This window comes from Dicentrarchus labrax, unplaced genomic scaffold, assembly GCF_905237075.1.
Source record: "Dicentrarchus labrax unplaced genomic scaffold, dlabrax2021, whole genome shotgun sequence".
Lineage (NCBI taxonomy): Eukaryota > Metazoa > Chordata > Actinopteri > Moronidae > Dicentrarchus > Dicentrarchus labrax.
In genome coordinates, this window is record NW_026136712.1 from 11,421,588 (window position 1) to 11,447,180 (window position 25,593).

The 25,593-nt window shown below is 38.8% G+C and overlaps 3 protein-coding genes across 4 annotated transcripts; 2 read left to right on the forward strand and 1 right to left on the reverse strand.

The window, feature by feature from the left end:
* The first annotated feature begins 457 nt into the window (after positions 1 to 457).
* LOC127373842 (prostasin-like) lies at positions 458 to 1,619 on the forward strand. The gene is made up of 4 exons (XM_051418683.1): positions 458 to 486; positions 689 to 957; positions 1,057 to 1,202; positions 1,293 to 1,619. Exons 1-4 carry the CDS (start codon positions 458 to 460, stop codon positions 1,617 to 1,619), a joined length of 771 nt encoding a protein of 256 aa, XP_051274643.1.
* On the forward strand, positions 689 to 8,756 carry LOC127373317 (transmembrane protease serine 9-like). The gene is made up of 11 exons (XM_051417681.1): positions 689 to 957; positions 2,818 to 2,963; positions 4,815 to 5,151; positions 6,046 to 6,208; positions 6,322 to 6,590; positions 6,690 to 6,835; positions 6,926 to 7,223; positions 7,328 to 7,499; positions 7,588 to 7,853; positions 7,966 to 8,075; positions 8,203 to 8,756. Exons 2-11 carry the CDS (start codon positions 2,919 to 2,921, stop codon positions 8,458 to 8,460), a joined length of 2,064 nt encoding a protein of 687 aa, XP_051273641.1. The 5' UTR covers positions 689 to 957; positions 2,818 to 2,918; the 3' UTR covers positions 8,461 to 8,756.
* Positions 8,741 to 24,854, reverse strand: LOC127373316 (integrin alpha-M). 2 transcript variants are annotated; one of them, XM_051417679.1, is made up of 31 exons: positions 24,677 to 24,854; positions 23,490 to 23,576; positions 22,942 to 23,044; positions 22,370 to 22,467; positions 21,702 to 21,772; positions 21,410 to 21,524; positions 21,009 to 21,136; positions 20,386 to 20,528; positions 19,542 to 19,692; positions 17,304 to 17,454; positions 16,997 to 17,070; positions 16,732 to 16,852; positions 15,397 to 15,533; positions 15,090 to 15,236; positions 14,790 to 15,002; positions 14,534 to 14,667; positions 14,186 to 14,328; positions 13,937 to 14,091; positions 13,613 to 13,741; positions 13,287 to 13,360; positions 12,898 to 13,039; positions 12,693 to 12,791; positions 12,516 to 12,595; positions 12,335 to 12,421; positions 12,169 to 12,238; positions 11,953 to 12,051; positions 11,720 to 11,800; positions 11,175 to 11,285; positions 10,094 to 10,207; positions 9,902 to 10,012; positions 8,741 to 9,769 (listed from the first exon to the last, which is right to left on the reverse strand). In XM_051417679.1, exons 1-31 carry the CDS (start codon positions 24,711 to 24,713, stop codon positions 9,671 to 9,673), a joined length of 3,504 nt encoding a protein of 1,167 aa, XP_051273639.1. In that variant the 5' UTR covers positions 24,714 to 24,854; the 3' UTR covers positions 8,741 to 9,670. The 2 variants fall into 2 exon arrangements, with proteins under 2 accessions (XP_051273639.1, XP_051273640.1); XM_051417680.1 differs by lacking the exon at positions 23,490 to 23,576.
* Positions 24,855 to 25,593: the final 739 nt, after the last annotated feature.

Here is a 25,593-nt window from a genome sequence, read left to right on the forward strand (position 1 = left end):
GTTGATTATTCAACTCATCAATTATTAATGCCTCTTTTAGTAAAATTTTAACATCTAAGCCTTTTGCACCACCAAGTGGAACCATGAAACATTGCTCTGCAGAAAAGTGAGACAATCCGGTTTAAAACTGGTGCAATCTTTGTGTGAGTGCTGAGGGGAAGAAGTATGCGTTGCTTGCACGGTGTCTTTTTCGATACTGCCATAACCAAAATCAGCATATTCAAAAGTTACATAGTGACCTAAACTAATTATTGAAATGTTTAATTAAAATTTGAGGTTTCTCTATAATTTAATAAGGAGAGCTTAGCAGTGCTTCTCCAGGATTCAAGTTATTTTAAAAAATGCTCTTATTCTCATGCTTGGTTAGAATGATACATTTCACATATACTTATTAACACACGTTTGTTTGCAGTGTGTGGCATCACTCCCCTGAACACCAAGATAGTTGGAGGTGAAGATGCTCCAGCTGGAAGTTGGCCCTGGCAGGTCAGTCTGCAGATCTTTGGCAGCCATGTTTGTGGTGGTTCCCTCATCAACAGAGAGTGGGTGATGTCTGCTGCTCACTGCTTCTCCAGGTTGGTAACTGTGATATAATATAGGATGAGTTTTACTGTGTGTCAGTCTGTGGTTTGGCAATTCTTGTCCACCATCTTTTTCAAACGGATGCATTTTATAATTTTTCCTTCAGTACAAGTACGTCTGGATGGCAGGTTTCTCTCGGCCGTCAGAACCTGCAGGGCATAAACCCAAACGAAGTGTCCAGAACTGTTGCCAGAATCCTTCTGCATCCAAACTATGACAGTAATACCAACGACAACGACATCGCTCTGCTCAGACTCTCCTCACCAGTCAAATTCACAGACTACATCAGACCTGTGTGTCTGGCAGCCAGTGACAGTGTGTTCAACAACGGTACTGATAGCTGGGTCACTGGCTGGGGAGCAGTCAAGGAGGGAGGTGAGTCTGCTTGTTGCTGACAAACACAGTTCAGTGTTCATGTGATCTATGAACAGCAGGTGGATGTGTGAATTGTCTCTCTTCTTGTCGCTCCCTCAGTGTCATTACCATTCCCTGAAACTCTTCAAGAAGTTGAGGTTCCAGTTCTCGGAAACAGACAGTGTAACTGTCTCAATGGAGTCGGCACAGTCACAGACAACATGATCTGTGCTGGTGTTCTGGCAGGAGGCAAAGACTCGTGTCAGGTAGGCTGCTTCATTTGATTTGTATCTTCTCAGTCAATGTCGTCAGGATGTTTTTGAAATCCTCAGACGTCTTCCTCTCCATCTCCTCAGGGCGACTCTGGAGGTCCAATGGTGAACAAACAGGGCTCTGCCTGGGTCCAGTCTGGAGTAGTAAGTTTTGGTTTTGGCTGTGCTCGGCCCAATCTGCCGGGAGTCTACTCCAGAGTGTCCACTTACCAGTCCTGGATCAACTCCCACATCAGCTCTGATAAGCCAGGCTTTGTCCAGTTCACCTCCAGTGGGCTGGATGCTGACAGCAGCTACACCTGTCCTGGTCTGCCACCTCCTGTTATTATTGCTACTACTACTGATACTGCAGGACCAGATGTTACAACCACAGATTTACCATCCATGATTTCAAGTGCTGAATGTAAGTAACCTGACTACCAAAGTATTTTGAGTATATTGTTAGACTTGGCTGTAATTTATTCAATTGATAAACAATTAACACTTTTTTCAAGAATGTTGATACTTTCATGTCTTTTCTTCTGCTTGAAACTGATGTTCTTTCTCTGCTCATGTTGATTATTCAACTCATCAATTATTAATGCCTCTTTTAGTAAAATTTTAACATCTAAGCCTTTTGCACCACCAAGTGGAACCATGAAACATTGCTCTGCAGAAAAGTGAGACAATCCGGTTTAAAACTGGTGCAATCTTTGTGTGAGTGCTGAGGGGAAGAAGTATGCGTTGCTTGCACGGTGTCTTTTTCGATACTGCCATAACCAAAATCAGCATATTCAAAAGTTACATAGTGACCTAAACTAATTATTGAAATGTTTAATTAAAATTTGAGGTTTCTCTATAATTTAATAAGGAGAGCTTAGCAGTGCTTCTCCAGGATTCAAGTTATTTTAAAAAATGCTCTTATTCTCATGCTTGGTTAGAATGATACATTTCACATATACTTATTAACACACGTTTGTTTGCAGTGTGTGGCATCACTCCCCTGAACACCAAGATAGTTGGAGGTGAAGATGCTCCAGCTGGAAGTTGGCCCTGGCAGGTCAGTCTGCAGATCTTTGGCAGCCATGTTTGTGGTGGTTCCCTCATCAACAGAGAGTGGGTGATGTCTGCTGCTCACTGCTTCTCCAGGTTGGTAACTGTGATATAATATAGGATGAGTTTTACTGTGTGTCAGTCTGTGGTTTGGCAATTCTTGTCCACCATCTTTTTCAAACGGATGCATTTTATAATTTTTCCTTCAGTACAAGTACGTCTGGATGGCAGGTTTCTCTCGGCCGTCAGAACCTGCAGGGCATAAACCCAAACGAAGTGTCCAGAACTGTTGCCAGAATCCTTCTGCATCCAAACTATGACAGTAATACCAACGACAACGACATCGCTCTGCTCAGACTCTCCTCACCAGTCAAATTCACAGACTACATCAGACCTGTGTGTCTGGCAGCCAGTGACAGTGTGTTCAACAACGGTACTGATAGCTGGGTCACTGGCTGGGGAGCAGTCAAGGAGGGAGGTGAGTCTGCTTGTTGCTGACAAACACAGTTCAGTGTTCATGTGATCTATGAACAGCAGGTGGATGTGTGAATTGTCTCTCTTCTTGTCGCTCCCTCAGTGTCATTACCATTCCCTGAAACTCTTCAAGAAGTTGAGGTTCCAGTTCTTGGAAACAGACAGTGTAACTGTCTCAATGGAGTCGGCACAGTCACAGACAACATGATCTGTGCTGGTGTTCTGGCAGGAGGCAAAGACTCGTGTCAGGTAGGCTGCTTCATTTGATTTGTATCTTCTCAGTCAATGTCGTCAGGATGTTTTTGAAATCCTCAGACGTCTTCCTCTCCATCTCCTCAGGGCGACTCTGGAGGTCCAATGGTGAACAAACAGGGCTCTGCCTGGGTCCAGTCTGGAGTAGTAAGTTTTGGTTTTGGCTGTGCTCGGCCCAATCTGCCGGGAGTCTACTCCAGAGTGTCCACTTACCAGTCCTGGATCAACTCCCACATCAGCTCTGATAAGCCAGGCTTTGTCCAGTTCACCTCCAGTGGGCTGGATGCTGACAGCAGCTACACCTGTCCTGGTCTGCCACCTCCTGTTATTATTGCTACTACTACTGATACTGCAGGACCAGATGTTACAACCACAGATTTACCATCCATGATTTCAAGTGCTGAATGTAAGTAACCTGACTACCAAAGTATTTTGAGTATATTGTTAGACTTGGCTGTAATTTATTCAATTGATAAACAATTAACACTTTTTTCAAGAATGTTGATACTTTCATGTCTTTTCTTCTGCTTGAAACTGATGTTCTTTCTCTGCTCATGTTGATTATTCAACTCATCAATTATTAATGCCTCTTTTAGTAAAATTTTAACATCTAAGCCTTTTGCACCACCAAGTGGAACCATGAAACATTGCTCTGCAGAAAAGTGAGACAATCCGGTTTAAAACTGGTGCAATCTTTGTGTGAGTGCTGAGGGGAAGAAGTATGCGTTGCTTGCACGGTGTCTTTTTCGATACTGCCATAACCAAAATCAGCATATTCAAAAGTTACATAGTGACCTAAACTAATTATTGAAATGTTTAATTAAAATTTGAGGTTTCTCTATAATTTAATAAGGAGAGCTTAGCAGTGCTTCTCCAGGATTCAAGTTATTTTTAAAAATGCTCTTATTCTCATGCTTGGTTAGAATGATACATTTCACATATACTTATTAACACACGTTTGTTTGCAGTGTGTGGCATCACTCCCCTGAACACCAAGATAGTTAGAGGTGAAGATGCTCCAGCTGGAAGTTGGCCCTGGCAGGTCAGTCTGCAGATCTTTGGCAGCCATGTTTGTGGTGGTTCCCTCATCAACAGAGAGTGGGTGATGTCTGCTGCTCACTGCTTCTCCAGGTTGGTAACTGTGATATAATATAGGATGAGTTTTACTGTGTGTCAGTCTGTGGTTTGGCAATTCTTGTCCACCATCTTTTTCAAACGGATGCATTTTATAATTTTTCCTTCAGTACAAGTACGTCTGGATGGCAGGTTTCTCTCGGCCGTCAGAACCTGCAGGGCATAAACCCAAACGAAGTGTCCAGAACTGTTGCCAGAATCCTTCTGCATCCAAACTATGACAGTAATACCAACGACAACGACATCGCTCTGCTCAGACTCTCCTCACCAGTCAAATTCACAGACTACATCAGACCTGTGTGTCTGGCAGCCAGTGACAGTGTGTTCAACAACGGTACTGATAGCTGGGTCACTGGCTGGGGAGCAGTCAAGGAGGGAGGTGAGTCTGCTTGTTGCTGACAAACACAGTTCAGTGTTCATGTGATCTATGAACAGCAGGTGGATGTGTGAATTGTCTCTCTTCTTGTCGCTCCCTCAGTGTCATTACCATTCCCTGAAACTCTTCAAGAAGTTGAGGTTCCAGTTCTCGGAAACAGACAGTGTAACTGTCTCAATGGAGTCGGCACAGTCACAGACAACATGATCTGTGCTGGTGTTCTGGCAGGAGGCAAAGACTCGTGTCAGGTAGGCTGCTTCATTTGATTTGTATCTTCTCAGTCAATGTCGTCAGGATGTTTTTGAAATCCTCAGACGTCTTCCTCTCCATCTCCTCAGGGCGACTCTGGAGGTCCAATGGTGAACAAACAGGGCTCTGCCTGGGTCCAGTCTGGAGTAGTAAGTTTTGGTTTTGGCTGTGCTCGGCCCAATCTGCCGGGAGTCTACTCCAGAGTGTCCACTTACCAGTCCTGGATCAACTCCCACATCAGCTCTGATAAGCCAGGCTTTGTCCAGTTCACCTCCAGTGGGCTGGATGCTGACAGCAGCTACACCTGTCCTGGTCTGCCACCTCCTGTTATTATTGCTGCTACTACTGATACTGCAGGACCAGACACAACTACAGAACCAGTATCTAAAACCACAACTCCATCATCAACCATGCTAAGCGCTGAATGTAAGTACGCTGAATACAACAGTATTCTTAATTTACAAATCATTTAGTGTCTTCTTAATGAAATGAATATATTGTCAGCTATCTTGTAAAGCAAATCTGAAATGTCAATCTTTACACTACCTCACATGTTTGATCCTCAGATTTATGACAGTTGACTTTTTCCATCCTACTCTGCACAAATGCTTCAGTTAGGTTATTCATTAAAGCCACTATTTGTAAAAATTTTACAATTCATGTAAAGCACCCACTAGTGTTAGTGTTAAAATGACATTGTGGTAGACAGCAGTGCCACAGTCTACTCAAAAGGAATCACAAAGCTCTTTACAGCGGGTAGTGACGGCTGAATGTATTAACTTTCCTCTAGATGAAGGTAGAGTCAGAACTTGCAGGTGGATGTTGTGGTGGAGGTGGGTTTTTGAGATGCTGCTGAACAGCAAGAGTCAACACAGCTTTAAAGTGAATGATGAGGCAGCAGGCATGCTCAAACAGAGTAAACAGAGGACTGAGTGCTTAAGAACACCGCCATGATTAAAAAGCTATGTTGGAGGTTTGTTGCAGTGAAAGGAGTATGCCATGTGAGTGAAGCAGTGGACTCTAATTGGTTGTCTGAAGTAGTTTGCAGGTTTTGCTTTCTTTAATTAATCTCATAAAGTTTTATGACTATAAAACATTTCAGATGATTCCGATCGAATTCGTTTTTGCTTACGGTAATATTTACACATTGCCAGTGAACACTGGTGCAGTCTGTGTGTTGGTTTCACCTATTTTTCTTGGTGTCTCTGGATCACTTCTGTGTTGGAGGGGTGGTAGCTGCAAGCTCATGGTAACGATGTTTTGTGTGTATGGAGGGATGGTTATTTTAAGATCAACTTAGTTGAAAACATTTGTTTGCAGTGTGTGGCATCACTCCCCTGAACACCAAGATAGTTGGAGGTGAAGATGCTCCAGCTGGAAGTTGGCCCTGGCAGGTCAGTCTGCAGATCTTTGGCAGCCATGTTTGTGGTGGTTCCCTCATCAACAGAGAGTGGGTGATGTCTGCTGCTCACTGCTTCTCCAGGTTGGTAACTGTGATGTAATATAGGATGAGTTTTACTGTGTGTCAGTCTGTGGTTTGGCAATTCTTGTCCACCATCTTTTTCAAACGGATGCATTTTATAATTTTTCCTTCAGTACAAGTACGTCTGGATGGCAGGTTTCTCTCGGCCGTCAGAACCTGCAGGGCATAAACCCAAACGAAGTGTCCAGAACTGTTGCCAGAATCCTTCTGCATCCAAACTATGACAGTAATACCAACGACAACGACATCGCTCTGCTCAGACTCTCCTCACCAGTCAAATTCACAGACTACATCAGACCTGTGTGTCTGGCAGCCAGTGACAGTGTGTTCAACAACGGTACTGATAGCTGGGTCACTGGCTGGGGAGCAGTCAAGGAGGGAGGTGAGTCTGCTTGTTGCTGACAAACACAGTTCAGTGTTCATGTGATCTATGAACAGCAGGTGGATGTGTGAATTGTCTCTCTTCTTGTCGCTCCCTCAGTGTCATTACCATTCCCTGAAACTCTTCAAGAAGTTGAGGTTCCAGTTCTCGGAAACAGACAGTGTAACTGTCTCAATGGAGTCGGCACAGTCACAGACAACATGATCTGTGCTGGTGTTCTGGCAGGAGGCAAAGACTCGTGTCAGGTAGGCTGCTTCATTTGATTTGTATCTTCTCAGTCAATGTCGTTAGGATGTTTTTGAAATCCTCAGACGTCTTCCTCTCCATCTCCTCAGGGCGACTCTGGAGGTCCAATGGTGAACAAACAGGGCTCTGCCTGGGTCCAGTCTGGAATCGTTAGTTTTGGTTTTGGCTGTGCTCGGCCCAATCTGCCGGGAGTCTACTCCAGAGTGTCCAGTTACCAGTCCTGGATCAACTCCCACATCAGCTCTGATAAGCCAGGCTTTGTCCAGTTCACCTCCAGTGGGCTGGATGCTGACAGCAGCTACACCTGTCCTGGCCTACCACCTAGCCCAACAACAAGACCAACAGCAAGACCAACTCCTACTACCCAAAGTATAACTAGTCCTGCAAGTAAGTAAACCTTTAAGTTTACTTTTTCACTGTTTTCAGATTGTATTTTCCTCTCATTGTAATTAATTTCTGCTTCTCTTAATTAATCAAATGTTCTCATTTAGGGTCAGTTTGTGGCAAAGCTCCAATGAACAGCCGTGTTGTAGGTGACAGTGGTGTTGTACCTGGAGGAAGTTGGCCCTGGATGGTTAGTCTCCACAAAAATGGAGTCCACACTTGTGGAGGAACCCTCATATCTGCCAATTTCATCCTCACATCTGGCCAGTGCTTCTCGACGTAAGTATAAAAGCACGTTTTGCTTATTATTGATTAAAGACATTTAGAAATGAATAATGAAATATGGTGTTCTTTTTTCTCCTGACAGCCCCAAACCAGACATCCGTGAGTGGAGTGTGTTTCTCGGCCAGCGAATTGTGAACGGCTTGGAAGAATTTGAGATGTCTCTGGGCCTTGTGAACATTACAGTGAGCAAAAACACAGATTCCAACATTGCCCTTGTGCAGCTGAATAAACCAGTCATCTACAGAGATTATATTCAGCCTGTGTGCATGGACATCAGCAATGCCAGATCCTTCCCCATTGGAACTAGATGCTGGGTGGCTGGCTGGGAGAAGGGAAGCAAGAGCAGAGGTAAGGGTTTATCAACTTTTTGTGTTTGGCATTAAGTGTATTTCAGTAGATCTTAAGTAGATCGATAATTCACAAACATGTGTATTGAACTGAGGAAATGTGATTTTCCAAGGCACTGATAAAGCTGGCTCACATCTTCGAGACACTGAAACTGAAGTGGCAAGTTGTGAAAATGCTTCTGATTTGGAGAACATTTGCACTTATACCATGGATCTTCGACAGGTAAAATTAAGTTTTTCTGTCCATCAGTGTTTCTAAAATCTGTCTGTCTGGTCATCAGGGCAGACATTTTCAGATTGGGAGTATCAGGACTTCAGTGATGATGAATCATGTGTTTTTATATTTGCAGGGGGATCATGGCGGCCCTCTGCTATGCAAGTCCGAGTCATCTTGGTTCCAGGTGGCCGTTGTAATGAGTGGAAGTAAATCAGTCCGCGCTGACATTCAGGTCTTTGCCAAAACTTCAAGGTTCGGGTCTTTCTTGAAGGAGATAGTTGGCGACATGCCGACTCCTGAAGCTGCTGCAGCTGGAAATGCACCAAGTTTTGCAATTTCTTTATCCCTCTTTTTCGCTATGTCCATTACCTCAATATTTATTTTTTTATAATGTTATAATTTTTGCACTTAAAGGTCAAATTAACTGACAACTTTGAACACCCTTCTCAAGCCCACATTTGCATTCTTTAAATGCACTAACATACTCAGGTCAAACTGTTAAAACGTTGCTTCATGACGCACTTTTAACAAACTTCATACTTTTATAACAAAATGTATTTTACTGTTTTTCTAGAAATGAACTGTACAGGGAAGAGTCATGTATGAAGTTAAATCTTCTTAAATTGTTAAGACAGGTAAAATGAAATCGAATCACATATATATAATAAATATTGATGAAGCATAAAATCTCTTTTTATTGTCTCTATGTAAATTCAGAATGTCGATATTGCACATTTTACCATTTAAGCAAAGCAATTCACATTCTCCAAAAAAGTTAAATCAAATATGTTTTTTGCAAGTGAGCATCCTAAGCATACATACATTATAATTCAGCAGTTTTACAGTACAATATGTGACAGGAACCTGAATATAGCTGGTATATAGATATATATTTATGTATATAAATATTTTTTCACAATACGACTAATTCTCAAAATGAATAAACAGTTTGCAGAAATATAAATGCATTGTAGAAAAAAAATGTCCTCTCAAAAACTCCTCTCTATATATAAAGCACTATATTTACCCTCCACCATTTTATTTGAGTGTCAACATTTTGAGTGAAATTTATGCTCAATTTACTGCTCACTATAAAATAAATTATTAAGTTTGCATAAGATAAGACATTGGTTCTGATTGTGAGCACTTTTTTTATGGGGTGCATATCTGAACGTTAACTCGATGGGTGATTTTCCCTCCTCAGACTTTTAAAATCATTTTTAGCGGACTGAAGAGGCAAAACTATACACCTACTATTACTTCCTAATTTGTGACACCTTCAAGTCATTTTGTGACCCCTTGTTGGGGTCCCAACCCCCAGATTAGGAACTTCTATCATAGGAAATAGTGAACGAGTGAGCAAAGGAGTAAATGTGATGGAATGGACACAAATTAAGTACATTCCTCTAAATGGCAGGATGTTTAATCGTTTCCAGTTCAGATTTCTTCAACTCTGAGAGGTATGGATGAACTAATTAGAGATAACAGCACCACTGTAGATGTTGGACCAGTTCTGTTGTTTTGCAGTCAGCTACAATCAGCAGACTAATAGTATGGATGTACTGCATCTGGAAAATTGGTCTGTAGGACATCAACTGATTTTATGCTTGTGCATCTGGTGTGGCTTCGACTCCATCAGCCCCTTCACCTGCTGCATCTTCATTGATCATCTCCTTGTATTTACTCTTGAAAAATCCAGCCTAAAAGTACACAAAACAAAGTATAAAAACATGCATAATAATAAAAAATAAAAATAACCAAACCAGATGAGAAAATAACTGTCAAATATTTGAAAATGTAAAATGCCTCCATAAAGCTGAACAGTGTCTCACCTTATACAGGCCAGCAGTGAGTAAAGCCAGCAGAGCCAACCCTCCCAGGGATCCTCCGACAATCTCTTTGGTGAAGTCGGGTTCAGGATACACTTCTACCTCTGCCTCAATCTGAGAAATGAAATGACAAAATCTGGATCAAAGTCATGCTCTTTTAAAACACAGAAATAAGTTAAAATAATGTGTAATCACCTTGCGAATAGGAGGTTCGTTGCTGGGCCCTGTTGAATAGAAGATGAACTGTTTTCTGTCGTACTCCAGACTGGCCGTGCTGGTCAGAAGGAATTTGGCGGATTTAAGTCCGATCTGTTTGAGAGAAAATGGGGGGTGTGATGAGCCTATTGATTTGATCTTTATGTCTTTTCTAATTTCATTCGAAAATAATTTCTGATATTTTAGATTTAGACCATTTATAGTCAAAATTACGATGGCCGACAAGGGCAAACGCACTGCAAACGGCAGGGATGGACCAGTCCTGTGGGACCAGACCCGAAAGACAAGAAGAAGAAGAAGAAGAAGAAGAAGAAGAAGAAGAAGAAGAAGAAGAAAGAAGTTGGCTAAGTTTTGGAGGGGAGAGTAAAAAGGTACGTTTTCCTTTATGTCTTTTTTAAACACTTGGCCGTAATCTTTTATAATGTTACAATATTATAATATAATTATAATATTATAATCATATGATTTAATATGATTTAATATGATTTAATATGATTTGATATTATCGAAGAATATTATACTTATTATAATATTATTATTATATTCTTCTATAATATTATATTATTATAAAAATATAATATAATTATAATAAGATTGTAATATTATCTTTATAATAATATAATATTACAATATTATGAAAGATTACGGCAAAGTGTTTAAAAAAAACATAAAGAAAAACGTACCTTTTTACTCTCCCCTCCAAAAACAGTGCCACAAGACTGGTCCATCCCTCAGGTTGCAGCGTTTCTATCTCGCAGTTGTTTTGGGGTTTTGTGTGTTTTTGAAATTTGCAGCATTTTTTCTTTGGCATTTGTTTTGTGGGTTTGTAAGTTTGTGCTTCTGCTTCGTTTCTGAGATTCCAGCATTTCTCTGTTGGATTTGTTTTATGTGTTTGTGTGTTTTTGGATTTGCATCATCCCGTGTTTGAAGCGTTTTGCCCTTTGCAGCGTTTTGCCCTTTGCGGCGCATACAAAATACTTCCAAATGCTGCACTTAAATTGTGCATAAAATGTAAACTCATCAATTAATGTGTTGACTATTATACATACACGTGAATTACCTGCTCTATCCATCCAGAACTAAGGTTAGCGGAGATTTTGTACGTTTTTTGCTCCAGTCTTCCCATGAACCTGCTGCACTTGAACACTCTGCACGTGGCTACAGAGCAATCCTGTTGGTGATTAAATGGCAGAAAGCAGAGAAAACTGTTATTGTGCCTGCAAACTAGGAGGATGAAGAGATACTAGTTACCTGAAAGTAACTCAAGTTCTCTGAATACGTCCATAGCACTCTCACATGGTTTGCAATTGGTTAACCCCAATGGGGCTCCACCGTGGCCCCCTGAGACAGATCTTTGCTCCCACTGTCCAATCAGGAGGTAGAAACCACACACTATTAAGCACAAGCCTGCTGTTCATTTCCTATTTGAACTTGGTAATAGACCAGGAGCCAGTAGATCATGTGAGGGTAAATGAATTTTACCAAAAGACAATGAGTTTGCAGCAATGAGTAATGCAGTGTCACATAAACATTTCTTTTAAAGTGCTTGTAACAAGTATAAACACTAAATGCCATAATGTATGTAGATGGTAGAGGCATACTTACCACTAACTTATTTTTCTGTATCGCAGCAACAAAATCTGTGACACGAGGTTCTTCATCCTTGCCTTCTTGGCAGTCTGGAAACTGAAATAGGGCCAATTCATGTCAGTTTAACAGAGAACAAGATGTGGTGCTCATATAATTGCATCCATCCATCCATGCATGCTTGAGGCTGTAGTTAAATAAACACTAGAGACGTTTTTTGTATACAGTAACTACAAGTTCCCACATGTTACCTGCAAACTGCTTGAATCCACCCAGATGTCTTTGTCACCAAGCTTTACTGGCACCTTGATCACCACAGTCAAATTCAGTGCTCTGATATCATTTGAAACCTAAGAAAAAGGAGGAAAAGACAAGGATGTCTGGTATTAAATAGACTAACTGAGCATTGAAGTAAAGTCTGAATCAAGTTAATTAACTGTTATTGGAATTATGATATGATATTTTACCACAATTGATTGTTGGACTGGTTTCTGCAAATCATTCTTTCCATAAGTGAAATTGGTGTAGCTGAGGGAACTGAACAGACACATTAAATATTTCATAAATATTAGGTAATACATTGACAACTTCAAATTATTACTTTTTTAGTTTGGCTTTACATAGAACACAAACCTTTGAATTGTAACGAAAATGCTGTACTTCACATCAATCCATTTCATTTTGTAGAGTTGACTTGATACAGAGTGCTCCCGATTCCCGCTAAGAGAGAGGTGAAATTATTTGCACAACAGGAAAATTAAACACATATATACTTGTCTATTTCTGCACTTGTAGGCGGACAGCTGAGCAGTACCTGGTAGCATTTGCAGTGACAAAAATCCTCGTGTCAAGTTGATTATTGGTCTCAATCCCATAGGAGACAATAAAGGAAGCCTAAAGTGAAAGTAAGGAGGGAAATCAGATTACCTGCTCTTTTTGCAGGACTGTCTCTGCAGCAGTGAGAACAGATCCTTCTGTACAAAGAACAAACCTTAGAATTGCTCTTGAAAATAGGCTTGTCAACAGTGCAGTCTGTCTTTCCTCGTGATGAGCCGTCTTCACTGTCCAAGGAGGTGCACTCAATTCTTCCCTTTTATTAAAATATATATAAATAAACAAGACAAAAGCACACATCATGACATGAGAAAGCAGTTGACCAGAGATTAATTGAAACAGACTTGATCCCGATGCTTTACCTCTAGACTTGCAAACTTCCTGAAGGAGATTCCAGCTGGATATGTGAGGATGACGCGGCTGTTGTAGGAGTTTTCTTCTGTGTTCTCCACTGAGACAGTGACATCCAACAGTTCATCAATGCCCACTTTAACCTCTAACGATCTGACAAATTATAAGGCAGGAGAAAGACTTAAAGCCTAGCAATGCTTTCAGCTTATGGTAAATGTACATTCACACACATTCATACAGTGCCTCGATGGCAAAGGTTATTTGCAATTTGGGGTTCAGTATCTTGCTCAAGGACACTTCAACATGTGGTAGAAGGAGCCGGGTATCGAACCACCAACGTACTGAAAGAATAGAAATATAGGACCACACACCCAAGTTAGGCTTCACTTTTGTAACTCACTTAGTAAAGTTGAAATCCAGTTTCAGGTTGTCTACACATTGGCTGTCCGCACCGCAGTTGATTTCAAACCCTAACTGTGAACGAGAGTATGAAGGGTTATAAACATATAAACATCTGACAAAGACACGTCTGACTACCTACTCTTATAAATGAATACAATTTCACAGCACTGCAGAGCTCCATACAGTAGCTAATGTGAAATTGGCAAATACAAAAAGTAGTGGCAAATGTGAAGTGTTTTTTGTTCACAAAGACTTTATTTATATAGGCTTTATTGTTCAGTTAATATTTAGACTGACCAATAAATGAGAGTCAAGATTACTTACAGGATGAATGGATGTTGTCTGAGCCTGCAGGGCGAGACTTGGCCTGAGATTGTGGTTGGTTGAAGGCAAACCATCAAAGATGAATCTGACTTCATTGTAAAGTGCATTGAGAGCATCTTCTGGGCAAGCCTGCAAGAAGAGGGCACTACTGTGAGATACTGTTAAGGTTGTGAGGACTGGAACTCTTTAACACAAACATGAGATTTCTCAGAATAAGAGACGTTGGGGTTTTCCCCATTGAATTTATGTGGGTTAAAGAAGGTTGTTCTCATGTTATATATAATGTAACACCTGAATTTCCCCTGTGTATGTCTAAAAACTCACCTCAACAAAGAATTCCACACTAAAACATTGTTTCTTTTGAAGATCAAGATTAATTGATCCAGTCTTCACTCGTTGTTTGTCACTGATGTACGCTCGGTTGTTTGGAGCCTTGCGAGTGGCATCCAGCGTTAACGTATAGTCAATTTTTGCTTTAGCTGGAATAGATTAGATAGAGTTACATTAAGAGGTTATCAGTGTAAAGACATACAAATATTTTTCTAAATTAAAGAACAAAGGAAAATCAGGAACCTTCTGTTACTGTAGAGTGTCTGGTCATTTCAAAGCAGATTTTAGCTATGTTTTCCAATGGTTTTGTGCAGTCTGTGTTTTGAGTAGGGATTTCGTTTGGGCTGAATGACACCAGAGCTTCCACCATTACTATAGGCTTTGATCTGGAAATAGACAGAGCAGGGAAATACAAGTGAAAACCCCTTTGTGATCAGTGATCCAATAGAAAATCTAATCCTTATTGAACAGTTCTTTGGTCTGCACACAAAGTTATACCTCGTGGTTGTAGCATATTAAGCTTACAAATTTACATAAATGGTAGAATTACACTAGAACGTAATATGTATGTTAGGAGCATCTTGGACTTACCTGAGTAAGACAACTGTGCCCTTTGAACCCACCGCTAAGTCAGGTAGACCGTCCATACTATGGTCAAAGGACGACTGACTGATCGACATACCGAAGAACTTCAGTCCTGACTTGACTTCAGAGCCTGCAATTCTCTATGTAAATGGAAATATTTTAATTCATAAAATACAATTTTTATATAAAATTACAGTGACAAACATGAAGCCATAGATACTGGATCTGTTTTTTGTTTTGTTGCTTATTTTATCTCACTTACCTGTGAGTAAGCAAGGCTCATTCTTCTTCCTCCTTCGCCGTGGAATATGTAGATGCTGCCTTGACCATCATTTTCCAAAGGCGCTCCAACAGCCAGATCATTGAAACCATCTGCGTTTAGATCAGGAAGTACAGCAAGAGAAGACCCAAACCTTCCTTTGTCGGATGCATCCCCTCTCAGTAATGATGGAGAATCTAAGTGACACTCGACATTCTGTTGAAAATATAAGGATGAGAGTCAATGTTTGCACAGTCATTAAATAAATTAATTTAATGCCACTGGATAAAAAAGGTCCTTTACCAAATTAGTTAAGCCACAAACGTAAACTCTTCCCTCTCTATCACTGTCCACGTACATGGGGGCAGATATGAGGACCAGGTCCGTGTAGGGGTCTCGATCTACATCCATGGCACAAACCTCTGCCCCAAAATATTCACCACTCTGAAACTGTGTAAGCACCAAATAATCAATACAAATAATTACATCAAAGAAAAAAACAAATGTTTTTATTAAGAAAATATTATGTAAATTATCAAGAAAATATATTTTTAATATGCTTCATGTTGTCTTTCAGGACCGTTTATTCATCTTAATTTTAAACACACACCTGCCATGGATAGGGATCAATATATTGGCTCCTGATGTTTCTATAAACTGTCATCACAATTCCTCTGTGTTTATATCTTGGAGCACCAACAATTGTCAATGGTCCTCCGCTCGTTTTAGCAACTGCCATGGAGTAACCTAGAATTCAAGAGTCAAACCCATATGTTAATGTAACCACAGAGTTGGCCAACTGTGGACAAATTACATTTATTTTGCTGATTTTTTAAGCTTCAGTGTTGTCATTATCTTTATAGGGAACAATGTTGAAAATGACATTTTAGCAAATATTAATTACAAATTATTTCTACATTAGCTGAGCTACCAGGATTCGCTGACATCTTACTGGCTTCTGCACAACTCAGAATCGTATGAGATCTATCAACAGGGTCAATGGTGGGTATAGTACTTGTTTCTTTACTTTGAAATGTAACTTAACCTTTTTATTAAGACGATGTTGTATATTTTTGAGAGAGTGGGCAGTTGGACTGTCGATTACGAGATATAGTTATCATCACACTATTGTATTGTATTGTCAGTAGTTTTGTAAATATTGGTATTATATGTGAACATGTGCTGATGAATATGTGTATGTGTAAGTACATTACAGCAGGCTATATGTGCCAATGTATTAAGGTTATATATGTGTATGTCAACAATTATGTGTAAATTACACATGAATTATGCTTAAATGTTTTTAAATATAGACTCTTGGAAGATTTGCCATTGAGCTAAAAGAGATCCAAATAAATCAAATCAAATTATTGTTAACCAAAATGAAACTAAAAACTAAAACTAGGTGTAAAGAAATCATGTTAGTTAACTGAAATAAATAAGAATAAAAACTAAACTTCAGAAAAAATGAAAACAATATTGTTAACTACTAAAAAATAACTATAATCAAATCAAAAATATGCAGGAATTGTTTTTTTGTTTGTTTTAGTCTTTGTCAGTTTAGTCAAATTTGTCTACACAACAAGCATAAGGAGGCATTGGGGCATATGTTTATTGGGAAGTGTTTGTATTGTAATACCTATTCTGAACTTCTTAAATCTTGCCCCTGACAATTAGCCCCCATACTGAAACTAAAGTGAATTGAAAACAAAAAAATATATAAAAATAAAAACTAATGGAAAACACAAAACTACAATAACCGAACGACAGTGGTTCGGACCAATCAACGTCCTGTGAGGAAAATGTGTTTTTGCTCCTCTGTTGACGGATCTTACTGGTTGAAGTTGCCCGTGATAGACAATGAAAGAAAGATGGTTCATCCAGGACAGACTGCATTTACATGATGACATCTATATGTGTTAGTTTATTACTGTCATATTCATACCCAGATAACTGTCAGACTCCATATATTCAGGCTCAAAAGAGCTGCTCTTCGAGCCATCGCTTCTGTATTGCAGGTAGCCTCCCTTCCACTGGTTGGCGCCAACAATAGCCATCAGAAATCCCTGCAAATTATACAGAAATTTAAAGAAAATGTGTTTGCCACAATGGATTCTATATAACTGTGTAACTTTTTGTGCTTGTTAGCCACAATGTGTGTGTTTCTGTACAACTGCATTGTCCAGCTAATTTCTGCTGGTTTTAATTACCCCAGGCACATAAGCTGCACTGAATCCTTGTTGAGACATTTCCATTTTCAGTGACTCTCCACCTGTTTGAGAACCTGTAACAGCAACATAATAAGAATTAAAGTTTCTTCATTCCATGGTCTGCATGTAAGTTGAATTCCACAGTTCCATAAATACTTTTATACAGTGGATGGTCCGCTTTAAATGAGACTGTAATAAACAACATGAAACTATTCATTCTTTCCTTTTTTAACTTAAATATTCATGGTAATTTAAACTGAACATGCAAAAATGATTGTAAGCTGTTATGGTGAGTTTACATCTGTACCTTCAATTGAGAAGATTTTGTCCTGCAAATTCTGCCTTATTTGTTCAAGTGCACCAAAGTTATCCACTCGAAATACGTGGCTTGCTGGGGGATCAGACGCAATGGTGTCCAGTTCCTGTTTTGCTGCGACGTTAGAAAATGCACCTCCCACCTGGGGATTGATTGAATATTTGAATGTACAATATTGACTCCATTTACTAACTTTCCAACTGATTCTTTAATATATATAATATAAACAGTTTAGACAGCTACTGCAAACATTTTACATTTCTAAAAAAACATACTTACATAGTTGTAAATATACTGTATACATACTGTAAAAAAGTTTGGATCCACCTGTCATATTGATGTTTAATTTCTCTACTTTTAAAATACTGATGTAGCCACCCACTGTTGCTCTTTCTGTCATTTCACTTGTCAGTCTGGTTAAACAATTGTACAGTGTTTTGTTCTCTACAGAAGCCCTAAAGGGCCATGCATTCATACATTTTATTTCCTCCTTTTTCCCGTGATAACGACTTAATTTTCTCGAGATCTCGAGATAACGAAACTTTGTTTTCCAGAGATAGCGATATAATTAATTTCAACGATATAATTAATTCGAAATCTCGAGATAATGACTGTGATATGATAACTGCAAAATCAGCCACACTTAAATTTACAGCGTATTCACTTCCGGTTTTCAAAATAAAGGTATTAAGAACAGTACGCTATAATTCAAACCTACATTTAAAATAAAATATGTTACATTAAAGTGTTTCAGGCGCCCATGATGAATAAAAAACATACTTAATATCAAGCATTTCTACTGCACCAATGTGAAGAAATGCCAAAACAAAAGTTCCATATTTGTATCTCCAAGAGGCATCTTTTCATATATTTGAGGAACAGTAAAAGCAGGTACAAATATGGAATTTTATTGTTGAATTTCTCCAAATTGGTTCAGTAAAAATGCTGGATATTAAGTATACTTGTAGTCTTATACGTGTAGAAGTCAAATATACCATCCACTATGGTCAAATATTGAATCTGGAGGTATTAATATGGGACTTTTATTATTGATTTTCTCCATATTGGTGTAGTAGAAATGCTTGATATTAAGTATACTTGTATTCTTAGAAGTCAAATATACCACCCATAGCCAGGAATTGTTTGAGGTTTGAATTATAGCTTACTGTTTTTAATACCTTTATTTTGAAAACCGGAAGTGAATACGCTGTAAATTTAAGTGTAAGGGCTGGCTTGACCGCAGTTATCGTATCACAGTCATTATCTCGAGATCTCGAATTAATTATATCGTTATCTCGGGGAAAATTAACTAGTTATCACGGGCTTCCGTAGGGGGGTTCTCCGTGTACAAAACATTACTGTTAGAAAGCCCACATTGTTAATGTATTGTTAAATTGTTTATTGAGCTAAGTTCCATTCAGTAATAGCCTGTTCTCTGTGAGTTTCCCACGCTCTTGAACGTCCCATAGCCGTTCCGATGCCATTGAATGCACCACGTGTGTGAACCGCCGTGCTGTTCTGCGGTTGATATACTGTAATCTTCCTCCCTCTACCTCCCTGGTTTATTGCTGTGTGTAAATGCCATAAAGTGGGATTAACGACATTATACTGTCTGACTGGATGCTAACATTGTGTACTGTTTAGCAGTGCATAAGTTAATGCTATCTGTGTTCACGCTGTCTATATGCGTAATGTGAGGTGATTTGTGTACGTTATATGATCACTGTGATACACTTGAGTACCGAATACAGTCCTTTGCAACCTTAGTTACCTTATTATGTTTGTGTATCTGTATTTGTGTTTATGTATGGTGTTTGCTGTACTGATTGTTACTTTGCATTATTATAGACCACAGCCAAATAAATCAACCAAAACAGGACATCTGTACACATTGCCACTCTAAACCAGTTCAATTCCTGGAGACAACCCATTCTCTCCTTTTTAATTACTGTTTTTGCATACAAAATAATATCGATTTAGAAAGAGGGCTTTGTGCAACCTAAAAGCATGAAAGGCTATTCAAACATATAGAGTAATCTTCTCAGCCATCTGACTTTACACAATCAAGTTATTGTGGCAGTTGATTCCAAACTTTTTAAACATATTGTCCATTATATGCAATTCAAACATACTATCAATCAATCAGTCTATCAATCTATCTATCCATAAAGAGAGAGAGAGAGAGAGTAACTGTATATATTAAATTAAAAATATATGGCTACAACTTACCCCAATAGCAAATCGAACAATGTTTTTGCCTTGAGCTAAAGATGCTGCGTAGGGCAAGTCTCTTCGGTCATGAGATTCTCCATCTGTAATGACTATCAACACCTTCTTCACATTTAATCTGGAACCTCTACTTGGGTCGAAGACGTTATTGCTGCCAAAAGAAAGATCTGCTTTCAATACATATTCTTGTAGAAAAAATATTTTATGGTTAAGAAAATAAACAAGAAGATATAGTCAAAAGTAAAACCAAAAGCCTCTGCATGGATAAAACCAATGAGCAATGGCATTCAATTTCTGTCTTATTGCTCCTCCAAAGTATAAAGGCAAAAGAGGCCCTTGTGTTCCCAGATGAACCAATAATACCTCAGTGAGAGATTGAGGTGCACTTTTAGTACTGTGAGTACTGTAATATTGTTCTTTCTGTATAATGTGTCTAACTGATTTTAGATGACTCTTTAAAGATAAGGATATGGTGGTATTATTGTGGTATTATTGTGGTATTATTGGTTGTATCCAAGAAATACCAGCTGCCGATTATAAAAGGTTACCCGTTTCCATCTATTGCTACTGTCAGGATTACGCACTGCTCCGCTGTCATTTTGTAATCTTTTTGTATCTAACACATATGGGTTAGGCAGACTTGAATGAGTGGAAACGGCACAACCTGACTCAAGCAATGATAGGGTCGAGCACCAAATTTGGCGTACCTACTCAAAATAGATAGGTGCAAAATATCACATCACAAGTTAAATCTAAGAAAAACCATATTGTTCACTTCCTGTCTGTACATAAAATCTGCATGAGGTAATGTTATTAATGACATTAGCATTATAATAGCACTTACACAACATGTTCGATGGCAGCAGCTGTATAAGTTCCTCCCGTTAACTGTCTTATTCTATCAATTTGAGTTCGCCAATTATTAATATCAAATGTATCAAAGTAATAATGGACAAGGGGAGCATTGGAGAACTGGGCAATGGCAAACTGCAAAAAGAAGGAAAAAAAAATTTAAATATGTATTCATTCATAACAGTCAAATTGTCCAGTAAAGATTAGGCATTTAGGCAGTAGGGAGAATTAAAGGTGCAGTGTGTAGCTTTTAGTGGCCTCTAGCAGTGTAGTTGCAGATTGCAACTCCCTCACTTTGCCCTCCCCTTCCAGACGTGAAGGAGAAACTACGGTGGCTGCAAAATGTGCAAAAAATACTGTCTAAAGTCAATGTGATGCAGAGAGTGTGTGTGTGCAACCAGTGGCTACTGTAGAAACATGGCGGGTTCTGTAGAAGGAACGCTGTGTCTGTACATAAATTATTATGTATGAGAATATTTCATATTCTCAAGTGATTATACACTAATAATAACATACATAGTTATGCATATTATATTTTATTTCTCTCCAAATCCTACACACTGGACCTTTAATAAGATACTATGGTTTGGCTGGCAAGCGTGAACACAATCCTACCTTTGTATCTTTTCCCTGGAATGAGTTGACCAGATTTTTCACAAAATCCTTCATTTTTGTAAAATCTTGTGAAGCTACACTGCCTGAGCCATCCAACAGAAATGCAATGTCTGCTTCGGACCGACACTCTGTCAGAAAGAAGAGATGGATCAATGTCTAGAGTTCAATAGTTCAAGACCCTTTATTTGTCCTTGACGGGACATTAATTAGCTGCAGTAACACAGCCAAAACAGCAATACAGGGTGAGACATAATGCATGCATATAGCATCTCTGAGTCATGGTAGTGAGTACATTTCATTCTATTTCACATGGAAGGATATATACCTCTTCCACCACTTCCTTTATTATTGTTATGTTTTTAACTCTGCCTTCGGGATAATGAAATACTCAACATATTTACCGTCAAGAGATGAAGGTATAGGAGATCCAACTCTATTGGAACGGTCTATCTGAAAGCACAGACCGTTGTACATGGTGATACTTTTGCAGTCCTTTGGGATGGTTGGACCGCATGCCTAAACAAAGACAAAGTTAAATCCTGATTAATAGATATGATTCTGTCTTTTCTGTGCATTGATACATTTTGAAGCAGTGAGAAAAATGATTTCGCTGGTAGAAAGAAAAGTGGATTTCTCTGACCTCTGCATTGATATTAACAATGTACTGTGAATCTTTGCAGTTTACCAGCTCACCAAAGTATTTTGTGTGGTTGGATCATTTGTCATGGTCAAACCAAGGGACATGTTGACGGCGAAACCTGGCACTGGATTGAAAATGTTTATCAGTTACATTAAAGCAGTCTTTTGAGACACTTTGTGATAGCAACAACAGTCTCAGTGATCACTACAAACCACAGGTACCACTGATAAAATGTTTCCCCTTGTGATCTGATAAGTATTAGCAGCATTAGCCAGTTCATATTCACTGTTCCCAAACTATATAGCAGTGTCTCATAGCCTGTATCATATGACTATATGCCTTTGATTCAATTTTAAACAGCATTAAATACAAACTATTTCCATTCTAACAAGTCATTTGGTCCATTATTGAATCCTAACATATGCTACACCAAAATTGGTGGAACAAGTAGAATAGAATATTTCTCTTATTGGCAAGTTAACGTATGTCATGAAGGCTGAATCTTACAACAAATACCCTTCAAAGCTATCTCAGTATCTTTCCTTAAAATATCTTGAAACAATATTTATCAGGTGGATTCAGGAAACACTCCTCTTAGGACTCAGTAACCAACCCCTAATGCTTGTAAGGTAATAAGAATTTGTGTGCTTAAAATAGCATTTATAATTTCAGTTTAGTTTAATAGTATATATGAAGCATTTAGAAATGAGAAGCTGCTTACCTGAAATTGGTAGTTGGTTGCAGGATGTGGTGGAGCACTTATAGATCTGCCCCCTTCCACTCTGTGCATATGTTGCAAGAGGAGCACTGACCAGCAAGCTGAGGATATGAAACCAGACAAACGTGTGAAAGAGCCTATCTGTGTATACAGTAGTGAAATGAATCCCAAATCGTTTATATAAAAACGCTACAAGCTTTATTCCTCATTCACTATCAAGGACCACACCATCAACAAGATACATTTCAATGATTTATTCACTGAACTAAGAGTATGTATTATGCTTGAATCTGTTTCTGGGATGTCGTTGCAGAGTGGGGAATCCGCAGTGGCACCCGAGCGCCCCCTAGGACCCTTCGGAGAGTCAGAAATAAGAGATGGAAAAGGGGTGTGGGTTGGGGGGTAGAACACTCTAGTGAAAGGGGAGGAGGAGGTTAGCAGGGTATTTATGAAAATCCCTGAAGAGAGATAACTGAGGTGTGGTCCTGCTCCTGAAACTCTGATAACAGCTTCAAATACATTGAGACTGAAACGTTTTCTTATAGATTTTCCACAACAGCCATGTTTTGACTTACTCTGATTGTCTCTGCACCACCTGGTATCCAAAACCTGCAGCATTATTAGTGAGCGACTGCCAAGCCACAGGATCGATATTAAAACAAAGTCCAGCTTTTAACACTGAGGAAAGAAAGAAGAAATAACCATGTATTTTTTCAGATTTAAAGCCACTTTATGTAGATTGTAATTTTAGCAACTTTAAAATGTATCAGGTATGTGTTGGTTTCAGTGCACTCGTATGGTACAGTGGTGTGAATTGATGTCTGCCACAGTCTTTTTTTTTTGATAATGCCACTAGGGAGCGCCAAAGTCCGACATTTTCTTATTCTCAATAAAGTGGCCCTAAACAATTATTTATTTTAAAAAACATATTCAGGTTGAAATTTTTAGTAAGTATCTGTCTTTGTGTTTACTTTAGATTCTGATTCTCTGTAATATTTCCTCCATTCTTTAATAGCAGAAACAATACTGTTTTATCTAGGAAATACTGAGTCAGAGAGTCAGAGAGACTAACTTAAATGTAAAGATACAGTATACTACTCTAAATGGCAACATGTAGTTCTACCTTCTATATTTGCTCTTCCTGAAACTGACTGTTGTCCCACAAATGAAGCCTTCCTATTTTCCTTTTTTGGCCACAACATGGAGTTCTCTAAAAATGGCCAAAAGAGTATAGATTAGTGCGTTTAATAGTGTGGTGTGATTAGATAATGTGTTATTAAAAACAACTTCCTCTAATAGATCTGCTCTAACACATCCAATGGATACTAATATTATGTGCATTTCAAAGTGTTCCACAATGACATCATGTCTCATGTTTGTCATTGTTTCTCTGGAAAAATATAAAGATTAATCACCAAGATGACAACACCCCCAGGCTCTGCTTTTTCTTGTCACCAGTACAGCCTCTGTTAGATTACAGTAGCCTTATAAGTTTTGTAATATCCAGCATTTCTGTAAGTCACTTCATATACTGAACTAAACTAAACCACCAGTTGCGTAATATTTTACAGCTGCAGGAAGTCTTTCATTGCCGCATACTATCTGATAAGTATAAGTAGGATGTACTGTGTTGTGTATCTCACTTAGTCTCACAAGTTGTGTGGGTTTAGCAAAATGATCATGTTAACTTTCAGGGGCAGAGTAATGTCAGCTTGTCTAGAGTGTACAATGCCTCCAGTTCCACCCTGCAGCCCTGCACATATAAGCCCATATACATAATTAATGGATGGACTCGAACTAGTCCTATTTAGTTTTAGGTGTTGTTAGATTGTTGTTGTTGGATTTTGTGTGTCCGGACAAATCTGTTGGGATACACCACACCCATTTTTGTAGCATGTTCCTCCTCCAATCTTCACCAAATTTGGTAACATATTTGTCCGACCCTGACTCAATTGTAAATTAATTGTTTTTTGATATGTTATACTGTTTTCCCGTAATTACTTGCCAGACTCTTGCAGGTGTGACCTATTTGTTACAAACTAAATAAATAGGTCACTAAATCAAAGTACTAAATGACCATAACTCAGTGTTCAGTTTCTACAATTAAAACAAAGATTGTGTTGTGTCCAATTATTTTTAGTTAGGTTCAGAGAAAATTAAATACAAATGCTGAATTTTTCATCTTAACTGTTTTTCTAAGTACCATTATTACAGTTTTTAATCATTTAATGAAATGACAGGATATTTTCACTGCTGTCACAAATATAGAGACAATGGAAGACAAAATCAGGAGGTATAAACTTGTCTTACCTGACAAAAATACTGTAGTTGTAATTAACCAGTTCATTGTGATGCTCCCATGGAAAATACTATGCGGGATGTATTCTCTGAGCTTGTGTAAAACCTTTGTGCTTTCTCGCACCGTATTAACAATTTTTACGACTGAAACTGTGAAGGAGGGAGATGTCGAAAGCAAAATGCAGAAATCATAAGGTGACTGAAAGCCAAGGCAGCTAGTTTGAGGAACTCTATTGTAGGAGGGGTTTAAACATTGGTACACTTTCTGTTTTATCTGAGCACACTGTGATGTATGTTGTCACCAAACATTGTTTAATTTTGATCCAATGACTTACGCCCTAATTTTTCAAGATTCATACTCAAACACTTCTGATAAAGAACTTTAGAAATTAGTATCCAGATGTAGTAGATACTGATGTGAGGCTAACAAATAATAATTAAATAAAACCTTACCCTTAACCACAGATCTCATTGGTAGGAGTGGTGCTAAATACCAAAAAAAGGGAAGTGTCTTTAACCCACCAATGCCGGTGAAAATATGGGCTTTCAGCTGTAACATATGTTAAGGGAATAGCCTATGCAAATGTATTTTTTCATTTTCTTGAGATATTAACATGGTTCCTTTTTTCTAACAATGCTGCTGTTCCTGAGAGAGGAAGTTACATTTTATATCATGGACTGTCTGATTTTATAACTATTAGCTACTTCAGTAAAAAAAAAAAAAAAAACCTCTAAATAAAAAGGTCCATTTCTCCTTTTTGTCTAACTTCCTCTGTATTGTCTCATCCCATCTCATCCAAAAATGTTGGTAGTGTGGCACAAGAGGCACGCACTATAAGTTGAATTAATGAATTAACATACCTTGGACGGTCTAAGGAAAATAAACTAGATTTTGTATAATTACATTGTGAATAGTAAGCGTGCCCTGC